This window comes from Manacus candei, unplaced genomic scaffold, assembly GCF_025592945.1.
Source record: "Manacus candei isolate 608988 ecotype Guabito, Panama unplaced genomic scaffold, ASM2559294v1 h1tg000092l, whole genome shotgun sequence".
Lineage (NCBI taxonomy): Eukaryota > Metazoa > Chordata > Aves > Passeriformes > Pipridae > Manacus > Manacus candei.
The window spans coordinates 634,772-660,343 of NW_026138140.1; the positions used below are offsets into that span (position 1 = coordinate 634,772).

General features: G+C 44.7%; 1 protein-coding gene across 1 annotated transcript; it reads right to left on the reverse strand.

The window, feature by feature from the left end:
- Positions 1–1,308: 1,308 nt before the first annotated feature.
- Positions 1,309–23,779, reverse strand: SETD7 (SET domain containing 7, histone lysine methyltransferase). Its single transcript, XM_051768074.1, has 8 exons — positions 23,632–23,779; positions 18,630–18,759; positions 14,133–14,334; positions 11,880–12,069; positions 10,160–10,241; positions 8,959–9,076; positions 8,518–8,675; positions 1,309–7,472 (listed from the first exon to the last, which is right to left on the reverse strand). Exons 1-8 carry the CDS (start codon positions 23,669–23,671, stop codon positions 7,292–7,294), a joined length of 1,101 nt encoding a protein of 366 aa, XP_051624034.1. The 5' UTR covers positions 23,672–23,779; the 3' UTR covers positions 1,309–7,291.
- Positions 23,780–25,572: the final 1,793 nt, after the last annotated feature.

Genomic DNA, 25,572 nt, shown 5'->3' on the forward strand with positions numbered 1-25,572 from the left:
AGATTCAGGGGGGACCTCACTGCTCTTACAACTCCCTGACAGGAGGCTGTAGTGAGGTGGGGTCGGTCTCTTCTACCATGCCTGCAAGTGAGAGGATTAGAGGAAATGGCCTTAAGATGAGACAGGGGAGACTCAGATTAGATATTAAAAAATTTTTTTTTCACTGTTAGGGTGGCCAGGCACTGGAAAAGGTTGCCCGGGGAGGCAGTGGAGTCACCATTCCTGGAGGTGTCTGAGACATCTGGCATTGGGTAATATTGTTTAGTGGTTTGGAGGTTACAGTGGAAGTGTCGGGTGGGATGGTTGGACTGGATGATCTTGAGGGTGTCCTCCAACCTGGATGATTCTATGATTCTATCCCACTCAAGCACCTCCAGCCAAATCCTAGCAAGCATAGCACTAAAGCCTACCTACCCCTTAAACATTTTTAAGAAATCAATTCACAGGTTAGGTATAATTTCTTTAAATAAACCCACTGCACCTCCACAGTGTACTGGATTATTACACCAGTGCAGCACTGGAACACAGCCAGTTTGGGTGAAGCCAGCCCATGGCACCATCCACAATCCCAGTGTCATTTCCCACACAGCTTGCAAATATACCTCAAGCACTGATCCTTCCAGCTCGAGGACTGTGAAGGTTCAAGGGGCAATGTCAAGGCCAAACAAGTCCTCTCTGCATCTTTGACCCTACAGGGAGTCCAAACATCCCCTCTGTAGAGAGGGCAGGGCACAGCTTTTGCACACAGGCATGAGAGGCCAAGATCACAGCAAGTGTGATCAGAGAGGATAGCAAGGCAGGCACTGAAGCACTGAGGAAGGCAGGGCAGCACTGAAAGCGCTGTCCCTTTCCTCACCATTCACCCAGCAGGATGTGTACATGGAATTAGGAGACGGAGGAGTAGCTTACCTGCCTGGAAGGCACAGCTGCTGCACATCCAACTGCCTCAGAGAAAAACATACCAGTGCACATTCACGTCTTAAAATAAAATTGTTAAAGACACTTCAGCATATACAAGGAGGATATTCTTCCAAACCACAACACAACTGAAGCCCATGTTATGTGCATTGAAAAACAGAGAAGTGAATAAGCAGCAAAGGTGCCAGGAAAAAATGCCAAAGCAGTGGTGTCAGGAGTGTTCTGCTTTTCATTCACTATTTATATAACACGGCCTAGACATGTGCTAACTGTGTGAAATCCTGCTCCCCTCCATCAGCAACAACCGTGGCCACACAGCACACACAAGCCAGGGGAGAGGTCAGAGGATGCCCAAAAATGCAACACACAAATAACAAGGAGAGACAACACTTCTTTGTTGAATATTTTAATATCTGCATTGCCTTCATAGCGCAATTAAAGCAATCTTTAAAATTCACTTATTACAAATGTTTGTCAAGTCTGTTTTTCCCCAGAAACACTTTTCTTGCTTCCTTGCACATACGCCCAAACACACTATAAAAACCTCATTCATAACATCAAAGGAAGGGCAATCATCATTCATGTAAACATCTTTCTTAGAGTTATCCATTTTTAAAAGTCATGAATAAACCTACAGATGTTCAGTAAGGCTCATAGTTCGAGTACAAATGTCATAAAACACCTATCAAGTACTGTATACAAGTTAAATACTCCGGGGTTAACCGCTAACACGTGTATAAGCTTACCCCAAAGATTATTCTTTAGCACTTAGTTCTTCAGAACAGAGACACCCAGTAATTATGGGCTAAGGAGTATTAAAATAGCAGAAGGCCCAGCAGAAACTGTTAAGTAATACACAATTTTAGTCTGGATCTTAGCTCAGAGTTAAATTCATTACAGTTACAGTAGGAAAAGTTTTCTAGGAGGGAAACTGCAGAAAGGAGGGATGGGTCGTTTGTACAATATCATGAAGGGACAAGCTGAGAGGTATGTCTTGAAGATGTGACTAGCCTTGCTATTGCAATTATTTATGGCAGCTGCTTGTAATGCTGCATAAATACTTTCCCAAATAGCAGAAACGACCATTTGTAATTCTAAGGATCATTTGTTGCATCTCCCCTTAAAAAAATAGTTATCTACTTACTGGTATTCAATTACACGTGTGTCTTACAAAAAGACATCCTTTTAAATTTGGTTTAGATCTCACTGGAACTTTTTTGTTTAAATATTCATTCTACCATGAAAATATTTCATACAAACATCATTTTACATACAAACGTTAAAACTTGTGAAGAGGGTCTTCCCGCACTCGTGATTTTATGGCTTGAGCGTTTAATTGCTTACAATTTTTGTATATATATTTCTCCTAGGGGGAAAAAATATAGTTACAGTAAAACTGGTAAGAGGAAAAGAGCAGGAGCTTCCATTGCCCGAAGACAGAAGAGCGCCACGAGGAGGGTCCATTCAACAGATAGTGACCTTAGTGTTCAAAACCTTTGATCTGGGGCAAGTAAACATGCACTCATTCTTGCACCTTTTTATTTTATTTTATTTTATTTTTTTTTATTTAAAAATCCCTTATAAGACTGCTTAGAAATTCATTGTCCAAAAAATAGAGTTCTCATGTTTCCAGTACACAAAGCAAAAGGAACAAGTTCACCCCAGGGCACGGGTGAGCGCGGAGCCCCACCGGCACCCACGGGCAAAGCTGCCCCCACGCCTGCTCTCCTCGCCCCGATGCTCTCAGCACACGACAGCGCAGCGCAAAGTGAGGAAGAGGCGTCTAATGCAGCACCCCAGCATGTAAGGAGACACTTCAGTAACGTTGTTTTCAGAACAATTTGGTTTTTCTTAAGTGCATGGAGGTGAATTCCTCAGGCACCCGCGGCTCCAGCGACTCTGCTGTGCCACAGGAAAACAAAGCCGCAGACAGCCGGCTCTGTACGACACGTTACCTCATCGCAACGGCAGCATTTTCCTAGAAGACTATCAAATTGAGCGAAAGGACAAAAATCACAGAGGTCTCTGGGACAGAAGTGACACTGTACAGTCCCTGGTGCAACCCAAGCAGTGAGCACTGGTTTTGACTGAAGGATAAGGGCAGCCAGCTGGGAAGGAAACAGAAAAGTGGTAATTTCCACCATTTCTCGGTTGGCTATTCTGCTCCTCCAGTGCCTGGCAGAGGGTGCGCAATCCCTGATGGAGCTCTTGCTTACACACCAGCAACAGGTTACAACCCTGGGAAAGAAACCCCAGCCACTGCCAACTGTGTGCAACGCTGCAAGCTCTGCATCTGGAAGGACTGCGCTGAGGAGAAGGCTGCCCAGTCACTCCCAAAGCATGCAGCCCCGCACGGCCGAGCAGCTGACCTCCAAAAAGGTCCCAAAACCTGCACGGAGAGTTGCCCAGGAGTGATTAAAAGCATGGGCCATCCTAGTGGGTACCGTTGCAACTGTGGAAAAAGTCAAAAAGCTCTCACAGCTCTCACTCCAACTGCTGAAGAGCATCATCCACATATTTCCTTTGACTTTTTCAACAGTTAAGACTTGCAGGTCTTTATGAAGGGTAGGTTTTTATAATTACTACAAAAAGTAAAACCAAAACAGGAAAAAAAGCCTTTTTAGATTTGTGAAGGAAAACCAGGTATTTTAATAGATCCCCAAAAGTAAAATTATAGCTTGAAACTCAACTTGAGACACCCCCTCCACGGCTTAAGCCCTTTTCCTTCTTATCCAGAGGAGTGACCCAGCAGCAGGTAGCTCTCAGCTCTAACTTCTCATGCTCTCTTGTCTCCAAGATTAATCACTTCTCCAGAAAACTGGGCTTCTGTATTCTTGGTGACAAAACACTGTGCTGCCACGGCAGGAAGATCCACTTCAGATTTATTTTTTTTTTAAGAGACCATCAGCAGCCCCTAATACAGGTTGATACAGGCTCCTTCTCATAAGGAACTCAGGTAACAACCCTCCCATCACAGAGTAGCCACGTGCAGCACTGCAGACTAAAGGCAGACATTGGGAACTGATCCCTCCCTGGAAAGAGCAATTCCAAGTTCTCCTTATCCTAATCACAACGAGTATTCTGAGAGCCAGCTGCTCACCCAGGCTCAGCTGACAGGCATCAGCTCTCCTTCCAGTTTCTGTGCCGACAGGACAGGTCCCTGGCCAGACTCTTGAGAAGTGGAGCTTCTTTATTTATTGCATATTCACCAACAGTCAGCTGCATCCCACAGACCCAAACGGATTTTTTTGCAAAATGACTTCTTCCTCTGCCCCAAATTAAAACCGTGGTTTGGTGTGGGTCTCGTGTCTACAGATATGTCATCATACTACTTGATAAATAGTTTTGCAAAGCTGGTCTTGCTATCTAGTGAGCCCCAGAAGCTGAGCTGCAATACACTGACCAAGTTAAGGCATTATTTGGAGTTCTGTAACTAACCTGTGTTTGAACCAGTGGCTGCCAATGCACACCTCTGAAGGACACACTGAGCCCTTTTGCTACCCAGTGGTAAAAACCATCCCAGCCAGCTCCACTCTAACAGACCAGAAAGAGAAAGAAAACAAGGAAGAATTAAAAGGCTTGGTCCTGAATCAAGCCAAAGCAGCTTCATAATCACAACTTTTATAGAAGGTTGGTCACCGAAGAAGGGAGCTATAGAAAGACCAACAGATTTTACAGAGCAGAGAGAAGGACAGCAGAGCTAACAGAGACAAGAGCCACAGCTGTGGCATGCTACCAGGCTACACCAGTGTGCAAAAGGATCTGCCTGACTGTCACCAAATTTTTGGAGAACACACAGGATACTTCAGTGCCTTTTTTTTTTTTTCCTTGAATTTCCCTATTTTAGGATACAATCTTCAAGCCTGACACGTAAAGAGCACCTATTTTCTATTTATCTCAAAAATCAGGCAATATGAAGACCGACAAATCTATCAAAACATAAGCAACTCCACACAAAGAGGAGATAGCAGAGGAATCAGAGACTGATCAGGAATGAAGCTAAAGGAGCTCTAGAGATCAGAACATATTAAGCACAATTCTCCAGCGAGCACAGAGAGGCCAGCAGTCCAAAGCAGGTTATCAAGACTGTGGAAGGAGTTACCATCCATTCCCAGCAGGGTTCAGTCACATATCTTCCCTCTCCCCCTTCCCTGCACTAAAACTCAGCCTCAATTTTGCAAACTTCATGGTCCTGGCAGAATAATCCACTAGATGCACATGACAGCTCCCTACCAGTGTGGAATGCTCCTCTGCAGTTGGCTGATGATTTAAGTAACAACCTGTGAGCAGGCAGGGAAAGATCAAGTCATGCATATTTCTTTTTGAGGATTATTTGCTGAGACCGTGCTCCTGACTGACTTTTGAGAACTCTCCCTCACCTGTGAGGTGCAGTTCTGTCTCTGCACACTCAGCTCAGTCCCTGCCAGCCACCTGCCTTGGATGGGGTGCAGAGCTGAGTCTCTAGCACGAGGAGACGGGAGGTGCCACAGCTCACATTCAGAGCACCACTGAAAGCCTCAAATTGCCCTGAGCCTGCCTGTCCCCTGCCCCAGCACAAGCACAGAGTAGCTTCTGTGCAAGCTTAAATGGTGAGGTGCTGGGAAAGGTTTGTGATCAGTCACAGGGAATAAACAGAGCCCCAGGTTAGAGAGGTTCTTATGAGTAATTCCTAACTTTGCTCAGGTACCAAAGCAAGGATTCTCAAGACTGCACAAACCAGCAACCTCATCCTTCCACTTGCAGGTCCCCAACACATCCTCCCTGCCCAGCTCCCCAGACAGCCAGACACCTCTGACCGTTCAAGCAAGCAACCAAAATGTGTTGCAATAGAAAGGTAGGTCTGATTCCCAAATCATTTATGTTACATATATACAAACTTCTTTAAACTACAAACATTTAAAGAAAGTGTTGCAAATGCATTTGAGTTTTTCCCTAAGCTGCTAAGCCCAAAAGAGAGCATCAAGAGTCCCAGAAAGGCTCCAGTATCCAGATCGAGATGATACATTATTTCTCTCTTATACAGCATTAGGCAAGACCAGCACAGTATCTGAAAAATGCACAACAATTTCCCTACCCCTGAAAAACCCCAGAACACAGCCCTACAGATGAATATTCACAACCCCCCACTGTTGGCTACAACAAAGCTATGGATTGACTGCTGTTTCTAAATATGAGCAGTGAGTGATGTTTTTACATTCATTGTCTTTCGAAAACAATCTTTTCATATCTTTTCTTTTTAAAAAAAAAAATATCTTATTTTGATACCTCATACTATATTAATTTTTCACTGTGTCTTAAGCCAGTACTACTAAAAGATGGCTACAAGGCTATATTCTTTGTCAACTGAACACACACTAAAGATACAGCTCTCCTTTACCAAGTACTACAGCCTGCCCCCAAATACATACACCTCCTTTCTCAGAATTTATGGGAGATGCAAGCACCTCATTGCCAGAACTTTTGCCTTGAGAAATGGCTGCTTTAACAGGTGAAATACACAACCCAACTCACAGACACAAATGCAAGCAATGCCTTGCCTTCCAGAACATGAACTTCTGAAAGTCCTTCAACGAGCGAATCTGTTCTCTCCTTTCAGAAAATCTTCATGCAAAGAACAGTTTCATTTGCATGTCATAATAATAAATTAAATAAAATAAGCCAGCCGTAAAGGCTAGATAAATATTATGTTTGGACATGTTGCTATACTATTTAGAGAGCCACAAAGACCAACACACAGCACTCTCACATACACACACAAGCCTTTCCACTAGTTAGAAAGGATTTTCTCCTGCAAAAGAGGATTTGTAGAAAGAACAACGTTCAGACAAGAGGAAAGGGGAGTTAAAACCCAGCCTCCTATATGCTAATAAATAAACTGCTCTATTGCAAGATTCAGATCAAAGGTTTAAAAAGGCAAAATTATGCTACTATTAGAGAATATCAAAATATTACTGTTATCATCACAAGTGGCATATATGCAAAATGCAGTTGCACAATAATGCCTAGGCAGATAGAGAGCAACACTAAGTCTGCCGACTAAAAGTGAACAATATACCCATTTTAGTTTCTGTCTAGTCTTTTGGCATCTTTGCATATGGTGCAAAAGCAGAAGCTACCAAAGAATACCACATCTCGTATAGAATATTAAATAATTTCTCCAGATAAGACTGGTGCAATGCTAGCTAATTTTAAATCTTCTATGAGTAACACAGTCAAACCTAGTTAGTATGCAAGAAACTTATCTCTTAACACAGAATGCAAATTTATGATGCAACAGTATGAACAATCCCTGGTTGTCCAGTTTTCAGTATAAAGGTAGTGCATAGATCCAAGTTTCTGTTTCAGTTTGCTGAACGGAGAAGGCGCTCCCGTTTCACTTTTGCTGGGCAGCCTGGAAAGCTTTCAGTTCCAGCTGGTACCACTCTGGTGCTTCTGGCCCGTTCTGCCCAACGGGGTTGTGATCGTATCCGTAAGCCACTGTCAGTTCTTCATCCTTCTCCACAGCCCTGATGGTACGGATACACTTGATGGGCCCAAAACGAGGGTGAACAAACCTGGGGGAAAGAAGCATCTTTGCTAGGCTCAGCTGTCAATTTACAGACTCACAGTTCAGAGTAGCATTGCATAGTCTGATATCAGATGAGCAGACTGCGTTGAGTCAACCTCATAAAGATTTCAGAACAAGAGCAAAAATATTGATATATCAAAGGAGTAGCTCTATTATCTGAAGTTTTTCAACAGTCCTGCTTGCTTGTAATAAAAAATAAAACAGTTAATCACTGCCACATGCCTTGGGTTTGCAGAGGTAAACATCTGCATGACAGGAAATCAGTACAGATTATGAGAGACTGGAGAGCATGCTAAATGGCTCATCTTAGTACAGGTTAACCACCTAACAATGGTAACATACTTCTGTACATCTTCTCCCAGGGTCCCACAATAAAGGAACCTGGCTTGTTTAATGCAGGAAAACTATTTTTCTACATAGATGTATCCACAGGTGTGTTTGTTTATACCTTGCTATGAGCATACAGATTCACAGATTCACAGAATATTCTGAGTTGGAAGGGACCCACAAGGATCATTGAGTCCAACTCTAAAGTGAATGGCCCATATGGGGATCAAACCCACAGCCTTTGGTGTTATTAGCACCACGCTCTAACCAACTGAGCTAACATGAAAAGCTTCCTGGTGCAGAGCAGCAAGATGCTTATTTTTTCTGAGTTTCAAAAACAACAGCACATTTGATGGTGCTGGTCAAGCATCAGTAAGTCAGCAAAGGACAGCGCAGTCCTAGCCAAGCTAGGATTTAGAGAGCTGTGATTAAGCATTTTAGAATCAAGAAGAATTTCATAAATTTCCTGACAAAATTAACGCAGCTGCAAACTTCAAGATACTCCACGGTGTAAGTCCCAAGAGACATCAAGCACCTGCAATGCCAGCCCATTTCCAACTCAGCCTAGGTGAGCAGAAACTCCTTCAGTGCCCGAACTCATTGCTCCCAGCCCACCACTGCTCCTCATCCAGCTGCCAGAGACAATCTGTGAGCCCAGAGAGCTGGGCTGCAGCTTCTACCCCAAAACACAGCACTCTACTCACGGGTCGTAGATGCAGTTAGGAGTGAAAGAATGGTTGGCCTTATGCCCCAGTGAGGCACAGTACTTGGCAGCGTGGTTGTAGGGCTCTGGCACGTCTATGACTGTTTCATCATCCAGGGATATTGTATTTCCATTGAGGGCCCAGTCTCTGCTGTCTACCTAGTTTGCAAGGCAAAAATCCAGTGTCTGTGGGGTCAACTTTGTCAGCAGTTTGAAAGCCAACATTCAAAATATATGCAACTAAGGCTTTTCATCTGTGTGTCATTTAAAAAAAACCCACCACCTTTTTTTTAGCCATACATAAGTCAACATGCACTTTCTTTCAATTAAACTCTATCACATTAAATTTTAAAGGTGGGAAGGTGATGAGTATAAAATCCTGTGAGAAGAAAACTTCAGAAGGAGCAATGAGAATTCAGACTGACTTTTTTCTCTTCTTTACCTCCTGGTGTGTAATTCGCACTCCGTTGTAAAAGGACATCACTGTACTGGCTTCTGCTGCTACTTTTGAAAACAATCCTTCTCCAGCACTGGAAATGAGAGAGACATCCACATACACCCTACAGGAGGAAGAGGGCATGGAATTAGTGACTGGCTACAGTTTTAATTTTCAAGAAGTATTATCACAACACTACTGGGATAAAGACTAATACTTCAGTATAACAATAAAGCTAATAATAACAACAATTCGGAATCTCTAAATGGAACTCCTTCCCTTCCTCTCTTCTACACACTCTCTATTTTGGCAAAACTGAAATTTGGTGGGAAGTGGGTGTGACTTTGAAAATTACTTTTTGCAAGTGCCAATCTACTATTACTCCTCAATGATGGCTTCAACTCAGGAACGCCCTCAATAACACACCACAAATCCCAGAGGTCCCCACCAAGCTGAGGTTGCTGGAACGTACATGCACAGATGAGCAAGAGTTCTGAAGGTAAAGTGCTACATATTCAAAGACTCAATGCAAATCAATGCCAGCATTTTAATAATCACTTATTTAGACACTTCAGAGTATCAGGAAAGGACTACAGTTGAGGTATATACAGAGCAAGGCCCCCTAAAGGTCTAGGTAAAAGTGTAATTGTGGAATACCACAGAAGAGATATTCCTGAATATCTATCATGAGGCAATTCCTGAGCAATGTTTTTTGACATTACAGGGTTGTCACAAACAGTATCTCACTTTCCTCCAGGCTGATGATTTACTCTTGCTGCTTTCCCACATCTGTAGGGAGGGGAGAAAATGCCACATGCCACCCAGCAAGAGACCCTGAATGCGGCACCCTGTAAGCTAGTTACACATCTAGAAAACAGGGAACAGCATATTTTTTGTCAGAACATTTTGTATATGTGGGCTACAGTGGAGTCCAGGGCTTGACTGAACATGCCTTTGAAATGCTAAGAAATTACCCTAGTTTAATCTCTTAAAATGTATCATTGTGTTTCATCCACCAGAGCGCAATTTTATTGTGTGAATTGGAAAGAAAGTCAATCAAGTCAAACACTGACTGATGTACAGTAACAGCTTCCATTTCACAAAACCCTTACAAACCTTTTTAAAAATTTTAGATGAGAAAGGTTTGCAAAATTAGGCTCTAAATATATAACAGCAAAGAAACATTGGGAGAAGGAAAAAAGCCTACCTTTCTGATTCGTACGGATCAGGAAGAAGGGCATTTGTAGAAATGCAGGATGAAGTAGATTTGTCAAAACTGTATACTGGGCCTAAAAAAAACCAGACGCCGACAAAGGAAATAAACTAATTGGCAGCACTGAAAGCATGCAACCCTTAACTGAATCAAGACATTCAAAAATTAAATTTTAACGTCTGACAAAAATGTTATGCTTCCAAAAAAAGGTACTAAACAGAACTGTACCTGTAAAAAGCCTTCAGCAAGATTCTTCCCCTCAACATACTAGAGTGGCAGTATTAACACAAAAAGGTAATATGTATTTTCTTCAAACTATCAACCTGTAATGGAGGACTGGACAGTCTTTCAAAACTAACACTCCCAGAGTCTCAAAATATCATTTAAAAGCAAAGCAAAATTTAGAAGGATACATTCAATAATACATTAATTATAAAAAATCTTGGACTACTTAAAATACAAAGTATTTTCTAGTCCAAATCCTGAAGATACTTCAGACAGAAGATAATGTTCAGTAGTCAGAGAACACACATGCTACAGTCATTTGTTTCTTGCCAATAATAAGCAATTCAGTGGTACACCTCCAATTAGATTCTCACATCCCTCTCTCCACTGCCAGGGAACTATCTGGGAGATTGGTCAAGATGAAAGCAGAAATAAGATAGGGAGAAAAACCCCGCAAAACAGAGTATTACAAAGTTTGATGAAAGGCCATTGCCCCTGGTGTCCAGGATCTGTTATGGCTTAAGGCAGCTTCCTCCAGAGTATAATTTAATCCTATTTACAAAGCACAACTGCACTCTCTTAGAAGGTAAGTTTTAAGTTAAATTTTGACTCGCTATCATAACTGAGAGATTCAAAAAATAAACTCACGTGCATTTGCTTGTCAATGAGTTTTATGTGCCTGTTTCATATCAAGTGAGACAACCTCTGCTGGCAAAATAATTAAATGCATTATCATGGTCCCTGCTTGTTACTGATGGTCCTGTCTGCAGCTTAACCCACACACCTCTGAAACATCACACACACCTCAGAGCAACAAAACCACTCCAGAACTGTAGGTCCAAGCCACCACTGCCCTAGAGAAGGAGCACTGGCTACACAGGTCACAGACACCACCCTGCCCCCATGCACTTCACAGCCACTCTCTATGAGCAGGACTAGACAGACTGAAGTGCTGGTGACTCAGACTGTTACACAATGACTGAATCTGGTTCACTAATTGCAATCCCTGTGTCCTTCCAGCCCAGTGACACAGGTGCCAGAACATTCACAGTGCTAACACTGACTTGCACAGAGCCAGCTGTCAGGGCTACAACCAAACCATGGCCTCCCTCTCCATTTGTAGTTATTTTACTAACAAAAAGCCTGTAACTGTGCCAGCAGTAACGTGGTGAAGCAGGTTTTCCTGCTGGCACAGAGGACGATGGTGTGTGTGACAAACAGGACTGTGCCCACGAGCACATGACTGAGAGAAAGGCTATGAAACGCAGTTTGGCAGGACCAGGCAGGGGGCACTTCCTGCCTGTACCAAGGGCAAAGGAATCCCTCCACCTGCCTCTCCACCCAACTTTATAACTTAGAGAAGGGGACTCTCACTAACAGACTTACTGGCTCATCACAGCCAGAATCTCTAGGGGGGAGCATTATAGGAACCAAGCTGTCTGTAGCAAAGAGTTGGCAGAATACAAGTTTCTGTGTTAGCTGAACTTACTGCCTGGTACAACTTCAAATTGAGGTTTCCCATCCTCGACAGCTGTCAGAGTTGCCAGTTTTGCTTCTATCATTTCTCCATCTATGAACCTTCCAGAATATGCAGTCTTTCCATCTGGATACACATAGGCTATTTTTTCTCCAGTCATCTCCCCTTCTTCATTCACTTCTCCCACAAGGCTGCCTCCATCCTGAAAGCACAGGCAAGAAAGAAAAGGCAAGGCATTCAGTTACACTATACTGTCTTCATTAAATGAAAAGGATTTTCCCCAACTTTTTAAAAAAACAATCTAATTCAGATATGAAATTGTGCAAATGAGAGAGAAAGCAGACCCAAGAAGAAGCCAGATAAAGTCATTTCACTTAGTATAAAACTGATAATAGAAGTGAACGGGGTTTTCTCTGTTGTTTGGAATAGGCAAAACCCAAGGTCTTTCCTTCCATGTGACACAAATACAGAGTTCCAACTGGCAAAATTTTTATGCGAAGAGTCTGCAAACCAAGGCCCAAAGCCACACGGATGTCCAAGTCTGGTTAGTAGGATACTGTGCTGGAGGAAAGAAAAAAATTAAACGCTGCCTTGCTTGCTGCTAATTCATGGTGCCTTAAAAGACCTGAGCCTATTAAGGGAAAAAAAAGTTTTGTTGGATGACTGGAGAGTGTCTCTGTCCCAGTATCCCCCCCACAATGTCAAGTGGTGCTCAATGAGAACAACTGTTTGCTGAAAGCCATCAGCAGCAACACTTTTCCTCTCTCAGGTTTACACATTTTAGCCCTGGGCTTTGCCATCTGTGATTTGCCTGCAACTCAGGCTATGTCTATTTACAGAACTGCAGAATGAGATGCATGGATTAGCACAGGTCTAACCACTTCAGGTGTTTATTTCAAAAGGGACAGAGAAGCCTCTCCAAATACACCCTGGAGCAAAACCAGCAGGTGTGATGTGGCAACAGACTGATTTAGATCAAGACCACTGCGCACAGACTCTATTTCAAAGTGACACCATTTTGTTCAACTGCAAGGATGAAAAGAGTTTCAAGCAAGCTGTAGTGGGGAACAGAGAACCTGAAGTCTTGGAAAAATTTGTGCACATAGCATCATGCACAGAACCATGAAGAAAGAATTTCTTCCATGGCACAGGCGTTTTTTTGGAACACTTTGCATCCTTAAGTCTGGCAAGATGATAATGATAAACAACCTCTAATTACCCACATTTCCAGAAAGTACAGCAACACTTTGACAGCTGGAAGATGAAGCAGGAGATACACGAACTGAAGGGTCAGCTGTTTGTATTTTATATACTAGGACTGAAAATCTTTTGGCAGTGTTCACCAAGCATTTGTTGATCCTAGCACATGCTTAACGGCAACAGTGAAAACCAGTAAATAAAATGAAGTGGTAAGCATTTAGAAATGAATCTGCAACTAAAGTTTGTGCCATATGTGGCACAGAAATAGACTAGGTTTTGACCAGCAGCTTAATTACATGCAGATGTTTTCCCCTTCTCGGCACAAGGTAAAGACTGAAAGGTTCAAGTCTGGAGTGCTGTGTAAGGCTGAATAGGAACTAAAATTAAAAAAAAACCCTAAAAACTAGTACAACCATTATTGCCTTAACTAGGATGGCTATATAAGAACAACAAAAATTTTTGCGAAAGTTTTTTATGAAAATTCAGAAAGATAAAATTTTGGCTTGCTTAATTAACAAAGCACTTGTCCACACTCTACTCAAGAGGCACAGTTCTCACACCCCTCATATTTGATTTGTTGGGCAAAGCCAGATGTCACAGCATACCCTGCAGAAATGGAGACAAGGTCTAATTAAATAAGAGCAGCAGGCTGCAATAATTTGCATGGTTTCCCTGCTCCTCACCTGCAGCCACCACTACAAGGTGGCGAAACTATTGGCCCAGCCTTCTCAAAGAGATAATGCATAAACTGTTATACATATTATTTTTACATTACATACAAATTATATATAAATGCACTTCCAAGGGGCTGGGTTCCCTGGAAGATGAAGACAGTGGAGGCATCTTGCAGCCTTGCTGCATCTTGCCTACTGGGCAGGCAAGCATTCAACACTGAAAAGCTTTAACTGTATGTTGGGTTTTCCAAAAATCAGAATGCACAGATCTTTTACCCAGATTTCTGTGTGTTGACTTTTGGATAACTGAGTCATGGTGGGTATTTGTTTCAGCTGGGGAGAAAAGAAAGGTACATATTGTGCAACAAAGCGAGCAGGTGGCCAGGCTTACCGGGTAATAAATCCAACAGACTCCATGTCGGATGTTGTCCTTATACTGCCCTTTGAATATCAGCCGCCCGTCGCTGTCATACTCCTGGGCTGGTCCATTCAGCTCTCCATCCACATATGTGCCATGAAGGACCACTCCATCCTCATAAGTGTAGATTCCCTGGCCTTGCAGGGCGTCATCAACGTAGTACCCTTCCAGGGTGCTGGTAAAGGGAGAAAGAAAACAGCAGTGGAAAACTATTCACCTCTCTTTGAGGTGAGCCCAAAGCCTCAACACACTGGAAAGCCAAGAGGAAAACCAGAAACTTGTTTCTGTGGAGCTCCAAAGGCAGAAAACAACTTACAGTGTCCTTTCATCACAGTGCAGGGGCACAGCATCACTCATCTAAATCACAGTGCTCAGCATTCTTCTGTAGGCTGGAATAGCAACTTACAGCAGTGTATGGACACTCCTGGTCAAAGGAGAAATTATTGCTCAAGCAGGCTACTCTCACATCAGGACCTTCTACTTGCCATGTGTGGATCTTTCCCGAGGTCTCTCTGGCAAGGTGAAACTGAGCTGCCAGACAGATGAACCACGACAGAGCACGAACTGCAACCCGCTACAGTTCGGTATCAGCTCCCCAGCAATACACTTAGCAGCCATTTGTACAGGAGTTTGCTAAAAGCACTGTCATTTTTCATGTATTTCTATTAAAATGGAACACAGCCTGTCAAACAGAACTAGTGCTGCACTTGGATTTGAACAAAGAAACGTTTCACAATTTGGTTTTGTCTTGCAAACCCTTTAGACAGGGCACAGTAACACCTCGCAGTCTGCATCACAAAGAATAAACCATAAAAGGGGGTCTACTCAGTTACTTCTTTCTCATGTTAGAACTAGGATAAGGGAATACAAACTGTTCAGCTTTTCCTCCAGCACACTCAGCTAACAGTCAGCTGCAGTACACATACTTTCACTGCTTAGTTTTTTTTCAGATGAAGGCATCTAAGGTATAAGCCCAAACACGTGTCCGTGAGCACACGACTCTACATGTTTTACATGATTTTACAAAACAGATTTTCAAGAGTTGTGGAAGGAATGGTTTTTTTCCAGAATTCACTTTCTCGTTTCTAAAGCCTCGTGCTCTGTTTTTACATAACTTTGGCAAGCTGGTTGAGGTTTCCATGGGAAAATATATTACAGTAAAAGCCTCAATGCAAACCAGATGCAAAGCAGGAAGGGGCAGGAAAACTATTTTATTTTTCAGTCAGATGAATTTCTTGACCCACGCTGCTCCAGAGCTGCACCACAGCACAGGGAAGGAGCAGGGTAGATGAGGGAAACACCAGGAATCAGTGTTCTTACTTGACTATAAATGATGCCACTTTCCCCTTTAGTTTATCACAGATTACTAGATTTGAATTTCATTGTAGCTGACAACACACACAGAGTCCACATGCAGAAATACCCTTTAAAAGAAGCAGCCACCCCTAGTTTAAGTAATGAAAAACACAAAAAAACCTCCTTCTTGTTACCCTTAGTTATATTAGTTGAAGTTAACAAGTTGCTAAATTACAACAGTGCTTCAGTATTGGAGAAGTATCTTTCACTGTAACTCAAATTTCTATGTTCTCTCTTTGTATTAAGCTGCAAATAGTGTCCAAAAGATCCACCTCATCTAAGGAAATCAAAAGAAAGATACCTGAAGAAAAAAGTACATGTCCTTCAAACTCAGGTTCTCTAAAATATTTATACTTTTCACAGTTTCTGAGTTATTTCCACCCTGCTCCACATTCTGTCTTTAACTCTCAAAGTGTGGTGTCTGCGGCCAGACATGATAATTGCAGCTAAAACCTGACCAGCACAAAGAGGAATAAATAGTTTCTGTGTCTTCCATAAAAAAATATCCTGTTAAAACAAACTCTGAGCTAGCCTATATTTCTCTGGTTTGCTTCTCATATGATCATATTTCTGATAACATAAAGTTTTACTAAAGTCAAGATCTGCCAGGTGTGCTGTCTTCCCGTTATCCATTATGCCTAGAAGGGACTAAAGATACTCATTACCTAAAAAGTAAACCCGTGGTAAGAGCTGGGGGTGAGGAGGGGAGGAAATACTGCAATGCCCTTCCCTTCTCCAGGTATTACGTTAACATCCATATAAACTGATCTATTCATCTCTCACTGCCTCCATATGGGAACACTAGAAACTTTTTCCCAAAAAGAATAGTTTTGTACTGTGTTCTGGGAGGTAGTTTACAGGAGTTTCCAGTTAAGGGAGAAGGGCAGCTGCAGTTCTGTGCCAAGCATGGCTCTCAGGCTCGCCCTTATTGTGCCAAGTGCTCTGCAAAGTACACTCCAGAAGTGCTGGCACCAAGGAAAGCTCAAGTACACAATGCAGAACAGGGAGTATGCCAGAGGTGAAACTTCTCTCTCTGAAAGAATATGTTGGGGTTTGTTGCATTTTTTGAAGGGGGAGAAAAAAATCAGGCTGATATTTCATTCCAGGTTTTCATTCCTTTAAATAATCAACAGGAAGGGGGCAGCTATTCCAGTAAAGGGGAAAGTTTTCGTTGACCAAACAAGGCAGCCAGGCAGCCAGTCCTATTCCCCAACACTCAAAAAATGAGAGTGCTTACACTGCAGCCTGTCCAATATCTGACAGGACTCAGCTACTCCCCAACTGCAGCTGTCAGCCTTTACCAGCAGCCTGCCAGGGAAACAGACCCAGGAGTGCTGAAACCAGCTAACTTACTGCAAAGGGAGAGGTGTTTGGAGAAATTCTGGAGATTAATTTCTCTTCTTCATGAGCACTCAGCCTGGCCCGTGGCACAGTTAATGGAAACAGCATGTCCTGCTTTATGCCAGGTCATTCTTCCTGCAACATATCACGATTCCTGAACCATCCATTTCAGAGAGCAACTCAATCTTGCTAGCTGGGCATAGCTAGGTAAATGACATCTTCAGTAATTAGGCACTGCTCAGTTAAGGCTGCTTTAGCTAAATTAAAATATGTAATGTCTTACAAAAATACCCCATCTTCCAAAAACACATTACAGACTATTTTTGCATATTTTCATTCTGCTACTTCCTGAAGTCATCAGTAGCCAACTGTTCCATTTTTTTAAGGGTTATGAAAATTATACAACCAAAAAAAAAAGAGAGAGAAGAGCTGGCAACACTGAAGCAGTAGAGAAAAGGTTCAGCAGCAACCTGACTTTTCCCACAGAGCACTGCCTGTACCCTGGATTATACGGAGGAGCAGCCCTACAAACAAAATAGCAGGTCAGTTCCTCTGACTGTACAATCAGCAACTGCTCTGCTGAGATCATCCACAAGCACAGAAGCATTATGCACATGTGTCCATAGAGACACTGCCAATTTAAAAAAAAAAAAAAAAGCTATTTTGGAAAAGTCAGCTGCTGGGTAGTCCTGGTTTTCAGTTACTCAGAGCAGATTTAATAAGCCCATGACCAACAACAGTGGGGATTTTTCTTCATCCAGGCTTGGAGGCCCGATCGGTTTCTGTGTAACTGAATGAATATATTATCTTTCTCATGAAAAAAACCCCCACAATCTCCAGTATGAAACAACTGCAAAGGCCAATACAGACAAGGAGCTGACTCACTGAGACAGCACAATACCTCCACTCCTGCTCAGAACTTTGCTGAGCAGGCGGAGAGTAGACCCAGCACGACTGTCAGTTTAACAGCTGCTATTCATAGTGCCACCGACAGCTGCAAAACCATGAAGAATCGTGTCATTTTATACATCTGCTGCTCCTTTGGAGGAAGTTCTGGGCAACTGCAGAGAGGAATGCTGCAGTGGGGGGGAAGACTTACAAGGTGTTTGTAAAGAAAATCTGGGAAGAAAACACATGCATCGGCACAGACTGGCCTGATTTCACTGTCAAATTCCCAGCGAAAAGAAGGGAAGTTATAGGGGCTTTTCAGAAAGTAAATCAGGCCACAAGCAACTAGCAGAGGATTAACTAGAGTTGATAACAAACCTGTCTTTAACTCAGTCCTCGAACCACTAAACAATTTCCAAGACCAAACAGAGGATAAGCCTCTCTGTCAAGGTCCTACATCTGTGCATGAAGGCTGGCATAGGGAGCTCCCAGTCCACCTGCTCTCTCTGTACAGCACTATAAGACAAAGAATTCCACCTGCAGTTATGGATTTGAACTTTGATGTCCAAGCCATTGTCAGCATGGTTTCTAATAGTTCTGACCACCTCCCAGTTCTTAGGGTTTCTAATTAGTTCATAATTTACAGTACTAAAAGAGTTCACACCACTGTATTCTCCCACTAGGAAACAACTACAAGCACCATATTAGACACAAGGCCCCCAAGCCTACAGAGGAACGGCTACAGCAGCAACAAACTTTCCAGCTATAGTTTTTAATGAGAAACCTTATCTAGAAAGTCAGCAGCATACAATGAATGTAAATTAGTTTGTATCATTGCAAGCAGAAGGAATAATATAGAAGAAAAGCTGAAGAGGTAGAGTCTACCTTCCATCAAAAAAGAAGAATTTGCCACGGCCATTCTTTTCTCCATGCACAAAGTTTCCTTCAAATCTGTCTGTTGATGAGTAGGTTACTGTACAAAATCCATGTGGTAGCCCATCATCATCTAGATGCCCTGAAATAAAATCCAGACAAAGAACAACAGAACACATTAATTATTATATAAATTTTCAAACCTGTTCAGATTCTGTAGATGCTTGAAATGCAGTAGCTCCCTAGTACAAAACAGTAATTCAAATCATTGCTGTTAGAACAGTGACCAGAGACTCAGTGCAAGTGAAGTCTGCACTTGTGTAACACATTGTTTAAAAAAGGGTCAGGATAAAAGAAAGGGGATGAGAGACAGAAGAGAGAAGAGAATAATAAGCAAAAATTGTTTCTAAAAGAAACAAGTTTTATATTATTCTAAGTTATATTAATATACATCTTCAAAAATATAATAATTCTTTGTCTAAAACATGTGTTTCTTGGTGAGAACAGAATAAACTTACACTTCAATACACACAGTAACAAAAGGTTCGATTTTTTTCTTTTGATAAATACATGTCTTACAATAATGTGGGTGTGCCACCTTGCAGCTATATCCACAAGAATTTAAAGAAATAAAAGTATGTAATATCTATAATGCTTGCAGTATGTCTGTCAACTTGGTACTTAATATTTTAAACGCTGTTCTCCAATGCCTTCCTGATGTGTTCACTTTACATCCTGTTCCCTTTCCCAGCCATATCAGTTTTCCCCATTACAGCTGTTGCAAAGGGGCAACATACGTGGATCCTCACCAGCACAACCTAATTTAAAGCATAACAAGGCTCCTATTGCACCTCTGAGTGGCCCTACAAAGCCCAGAGAAAACGGCAGAAGAGTGCTTTAAAGGCTGGTTATTGCCTGGTTTACCTGTGTGAAGCTGGAGTCCTGAGCACTGCTGTGGCTGCAGAGCTCAGCAGGGCTGCTCTCAGCACAGCGATACACCTGGGGGGGTGTAACAAACTCCCCCCGTGACATTTCAGCAGGTATAAATTCTGCATGAAAACTGTCAAGTAAATAAAAGCCAGCCTATATTTATGTTCTTCCATGCTTCTAAATAAAAAATGATCTCAGATTCCCCAAGTCTCCTGGTAATGCATACATACCTTATGAGAGACAGCACGTCTCCACTTCTACAGGCTTTGGGTCAAGCTCTCCCCTGACCAAATTTGCCCTAAACTGAAAAGGTTCAACACACACATGGAAAGGCAGAAACAAACTTCAGTGTGAGTTGAAGCAATTACAGCCCAGGCTGATGCAGGCAACCAGACAGAGGCACTTCAGTACTACCAGATCTCCAGCCCTATGCCCAGAGAGGGAACAGGACTGGGCAGGACAGCAGTGGGAAAAGCCAGCCACCTATGTGGCTTCAGAGGTCCACCTATGCAAGCCCTGAAGGTTCTGCAAGGACAAGGGTACCCAGAGAGCACACACATGCCCATGTGTTCCTTTCACATCACCATAAGCTACTGCTTCCTTGGGATGCTCCACAGCCCCTCAGGGACATCACAGCCAGGGCATGGTAAACATCTGGTTCAAAAGTCCTCTCCTATGAGGTACATGGCCTGCCCAAGCCTTGCAACTACTAGAAGGATTGACAGCAAAATGTCACATGCACAGGATGCTTTGTCAGGATTTATTTCCAAACTTTGGTCTATTTCAAAGTAAAATTACCTTTAAAAAAAAAAAAAGAGAGAGAGAGAGAGAGAGAGATACAGGAAGGGGAAAAAAAGAAATGAATGTTCCTCAAAGTAACCAAGTTAGGCTGTGCATCTTCATTACCCATCTCCTGCACATGATACATCGAGTATGGAAATGCATCTAGAAAGGTGTACAGGAGAAAATACCAGTGAGATATCTGAACTCGTCCAAGAGCCAGGATTCCCTCCTTCACCCTTCCCATGCATGCTCCACGAAGTTTCTCTCACACCTGCACATCACTGAGCTCTCAGTTTAAGTCTTCAGTCCCAATTAGATCGAAAACAGCTAAAAGTTTAAGAAGTTAATAAAACCAATCAGGCACTGCTTACAGACCGAAGTGAGAGAAATAATAGAGTAAAAAGAGAGAGAAAAAGGCAGAAGGAAAAAAGCTCCATCACTGAAGGCTTTTAATAACTTTGAAGAAGAACCCTTTAAACAGAGGCTGCTCTTTCCAAACAAAAAAAAGGCTTTTTTAACTCCCATTCAGTCAGGATACTCCTTTCTGTAGCAGTGAAAAGTTTCAGCAGTTATGTCAGCAGTTTAGTTAACTAAAAGGTCAGTGAAATTTCTATGAGGACACCTCTTTTAGAACCAAAAAACCTATATCAACGTTTATAGTTTTAATTAAAAGCCTCAATTTTATCAAAATGGGAAGGGTACATTGGTGTAAGTTAACAAACCCTAAACAACACAGCACCAGTTTCCCCCTCACTATAGGGGCAAAACTTTTACAAAACACTTGGATTTAAAAAACATACTGAAAATACCAGTACATTATACTATTAAAAAACCCATACAAAACAACAACAAAAAACCCTTGCAACTTTGTTCTCTGTGACTATTCAGTTTTGTCAAGATTTTGCTGGAATGCAAAGCCCAGCACAAAAGCTGCCATGCTTACACACAGAGCGCATGTCAGGACTTTAGCACAGTAGGACAGAGACTATATCACAGACTTAAATGGTCAGCTTTGATCCCATGGCCTCTATACAGGGTCTTAATCTCAGCCACAATACAAAGAATCCAGTTATTCTAATATGCCAGAGATTTCCCCTTATTAAAAAAAAATAAAAATCGCCACCCCCCCCACACTTCAACAAAACAAGAAACACACAGTCTCTCTTAGTCAATAGGGGGAAAAAAAAGAAATTTCAAGTTTCATAACATAGATGCAACTTTTCCTGTATGGCTGAGGCCTTAGGCCTTCTGTTTCAGATTAAGTCAATGGAAAAAGTCCTCATTATTTCAGTGGTAGCAGTGTGCTCCACTTCCCTTTCTCATCACTCTCCTCCATTTGGAAAAGCAAACCTTTTGGAAAAGGTGTAAACGTATTTTTAAATTATTGCAATATCTCACTTTTGTTATTTCCTTAAGGGTCTCTCAAGATTTCTTCTTAAGCTCAGCCTTTTCAAGAAAAGGAATTACACTAATAGGGGTTAGTTCACAATGGGGTCACTTACCGGAACCACTGATGTACACAAATCAAAGATAAAAGCCCTTTATTGTCGGTATTACTTAACAGATGACATACAATGTGCATCATCAATAAAAGATTCTGGCCACAAAGGTGCCAGATGGATTTTTTTGGGATAACAACAGAAAACCAACCTCCCCCCGCCCACCCTCTCCAAAAAAAGTGCTGATTTCTTTCATATTTCTAACTTCCTTTTGGTAAATGCAAAACCACCCAGTCATCCTAACCCCCAGAGCACCCTGCTCCTGTCAGATACCCATATACAGATATTCAAATAGAGATATTCATATACAGATATTCATATACACTGCTGAATAAAACATGCTTAGAAAATTCACTTCCTTAGCTGAATGCTAAGCAAATCCAGGATATGGCAAATATGTATTTATCTGTGACATAGGGATCAAAACTATGACTCTTTGCCCCAGACACAATTGCCATCGGCAGATTTGAGGAGTGGGGAGGGAAAGGAGGGGAAAACCACATCTCTTAGGGCACAGGGCACATCCCATTCGTACCTCAGTCCCCTCACACCCATGTTTTACACAGCAAAGCTTCCCTTCGGCTCCGATACCACATACCTAGAGACAACAAACCCAGATCCGAGCAGCAGCTGCTCAGCTCGCACCTGTCGCCAGACTAAGCCACCGTGCAAAATGCCTTCGCTGGAGCAACATGCTCTGAGGCCTAATCCTCCTGCCACAGGGATACGAGCAGCCCATGGCGGAACAATGAGCATCTTATCGCAGGCAGCTCCTTGCTCCGTGTGCTCTTAATCCCAGCATCTGAAAAACCCAGGACCGCTCCTCCCGGCAGGGCCGCGGTCCCCGCGAGGAACCTTTCGGAGAGCAGGCGCCTTCACGCAGGGATGCCGTGCTTTGTTCCAGAACCGTGCCCGGCTCCCGGGCGCCTCACGGGATGACACATTGCGCTGGGGAGCCGCATTCCTGCGTGACAAGGAGGTTTCCAGCACTAATTCACTCCCGGAGAGTAATTCACTCCTCTGGTTTAAAACTCTCCAAGGGTTAGTCCTCCACTGACAAGAGGTGTGTATATGCAGGTGTATATACAGGTGTGTATACACACACACACACACACAGGGCGTGTATATTGGCTAGGAGGTGGCCTGCCCTGCTCCCTTACGGATGGCTCCCGCCCCGCTGCCCATGGATGTGGCCACGGCTATTTCTTACAGCCGCCTTTCCTTTTCCCTTCTCCCTTCTCCATCTGCAGGTGCGCAACTGCAGCGCCCTGCTCCCTGCACTCTCCCCAAGGACGGGCATCCCCCGGCCCCTCCGCCACCGGCGGGGGAAAAGCGCCGGGCACCGCACGGGGCGGGGAGCGCGGGCTGCAGGAGTGCGAGCGGGGGCACGGCAGTGGCAAAAAAACCCCCCGACTGTTTATTTGTGACACTAGTTATTTCTGACACTGAGAGCTGAGCAGCCGCCACCGCCGTGCCCGGGATGCGGAGCCTCCCGCCGCGCCCGGGGCGCTCAGCGGCGGGCGGCCCCCGGCGCGCCCGCCCGGAACCGTGGCCTCGGCTCCCCCCGGCCCAGACCCCGCCACGTGCGCGGCGGCGGCGGCGGCGGCGGCCCCGGCTCGCCCGTTGCATAAGCCCCGCTGATGTCATGCGCTGCCGCCGGCCCCGGCCGCCCCGCTCCGGCCGCCGCCGCCGCCACCCCGCGCTCCTCCCCGGACTCCTCCAGCAGCGCGGGAGGCCGCCGGTGCCCTGCGGCGCCGGCCGTGCCCGGCGGGGCGCGCTCCCCACGGCCGCGGGACACGCACCTTCCACGACCTCCTCCAGCGTCTCCTCGTCGCTGTCCATGGCGGCGGCGGCGGCGGCGGCGGCGGGCGCGAGCGAGGCGCAGCCGCTGTGACACGCGCGGCCGCGCGCGCTACGCCCCGCCCACCCCTGCCCGGGGGAGGGGCCGCGGCCGCGCCCTGACCACGCCCCCGCGGCGGTGGCCACGCCCCCCGTCCCCGAGCGTGACGGTGCGGGGACGATGCGGGGCCGTGTCCCCCGGGGAGAGCCTGTGGCACGGCACCGAGCGGCGCGGAGGGATGGAGAACACCAGCCCAGCCCCCTCGGCCCGCTGACCACGGCTGGCATCGCTGCAGTGCACGTCCTTGTGAGCCCTTGGCAGTGCCGTGACACCCCTTCTCCCGCCTCACGCCAAGGAGCACTGACCTGCTGCTCTTATAACAGAGTCCTACAAGCATAGAATTACAGAATATGCTGAGTTGAGAGGGGTCCACAAGGATCATGGAGTCCAACTCCCAACCCTGCACGGGACCTTCCCGAAACTCACACCATGTGCCTGAGAGCATCATCCAAATGCTTCTTGAGCTCTGTCAGGCTTGGAGCTGTGACTACTTCCCAAGGGAGCCTGTTCAGTGCCCAACCACACTCTGAGGAAAGAGCCCTTTCCTGATATCCAACCTAAATCTCTCCCGACTCAGCTTCATGCTGTTCCCTCGGGTCCTGTCCCTGGTCACCACAGAGCAGAGATCAGTGCCTGCCTCTCCTCTCCCCCTCCCAAGGAAGTTGTAACTGCAGTGAGGACTCCCCTCAGTCTCCTCCAGGCTGAACAGACCAAGTGCCCTCAGCTGCTCCTCACACGGCTCCCCCTCATGCCCTTCATCATCTTTGTTGCTCTCCTTTGGATACTCTCTAATAGCTTAATATCTTTCTTATATTGTGGTGCCCAAAACTGCCCCAATATTCAAGGTGAGGTGGCCCCAGTGCAGAGCAGAGCGGGACAATCCCCTCCCTCGACCGGCTGGCGATGCTTTGCCTGATGCCCCCCAGGACACGGTCGGCCCTCTTGGCTGCCAGGGCACTGCTGACTCACATTCAACTTGCCATTGACCAGGACCCCCAGGTCCCTTTCTGCAGCGCTGCTCTCCAGCCTCTACACACAGTCAGGGTTGCCCCATCCCGGGCGCAGAATTCCGGCGGTCGCCCTTGTTAAACTTTGTATGGTTGGTGATTGCCCAGCCCTCTAACAGGTCAAGGTCTCTCTGCAGGACCTCTCTGCTTTCGAGGGAGTTGACAGCTCCTCCCAATTTAGTATCATCAGCAAAGTCACTTAGTATTCCTTTGAGTCCTGCATCCAGGTTGTTATGAATATGTTGAAGAGAACTGGGCCTAAGATGGAGCCCTGTGGAACCCCACTAGTGACCAGACTCCATCCTGAGGTTACCCCATTCCCTATAACTCTCTGTGCTCGACCTGTGAGCCAGCTGCTCACCCATTGCATAACATGGTTATCCAGCTGTGTGCTGGACATTTTGTCCAGAAGGATACTGTGCGAGACAGTATCAAAAGCTTTGCTGAAGTCCAGAAAGATTCTATCTACTGGCTTTCCTAGATCAGCTAGGTGGGTTACCCTGTCATAGAAGGAAATCAGGTTGAACGAGCAGGGCTTCCCCTCATGACACTGAGGGGTTTAATTCACCAAATGCGCAGGATCACACTCCTGGATCTCAGTGTGGCAGGGAGGGTGACAGCCCTAAGCAGAGGGCGCAATCTGGGAGTTCTTACCCAGGGGCTGTGAGGACAGTGCTCTGTCACCATGTGCAGTGTACTGCAGGGACCTCAGCCTCCACCAGAGCTCAGGGATCACCTTAAAGGAAAGTCAGAGTGTTTCTAGGTCTTCCAGCCGGCTGTCTTGGGAGCACAGGAGGTGTCTCCATCCTACTGGAGGTGACCCAGACAGTCGGGGC

Excerpts from the sequence above, each read along its gene's own strand:
- SETD7 (XM_051768074.1), bottom strand. The coding sequence starts at position 23,671 with ATGGACAGCGACGAGGAGACGCTGGAGGAGGTCGTGGAAG. Across the intron at positions 8,676-8,958 it reads TGCGAATTACACACCAGGAG|GTAGACAGCAGAGACTGGGC; the intron begins GTAAAGAAGAGA and ends CTTGCAAACTAG. Across the intron at positions 7,473-8,517 it reads CCTAACTGCATCTACGACCC|GTTTGTTCACCCTCGTTTTG; the intron begins GTGAGTAGAGTG and ends TCTTTCCCCCAG.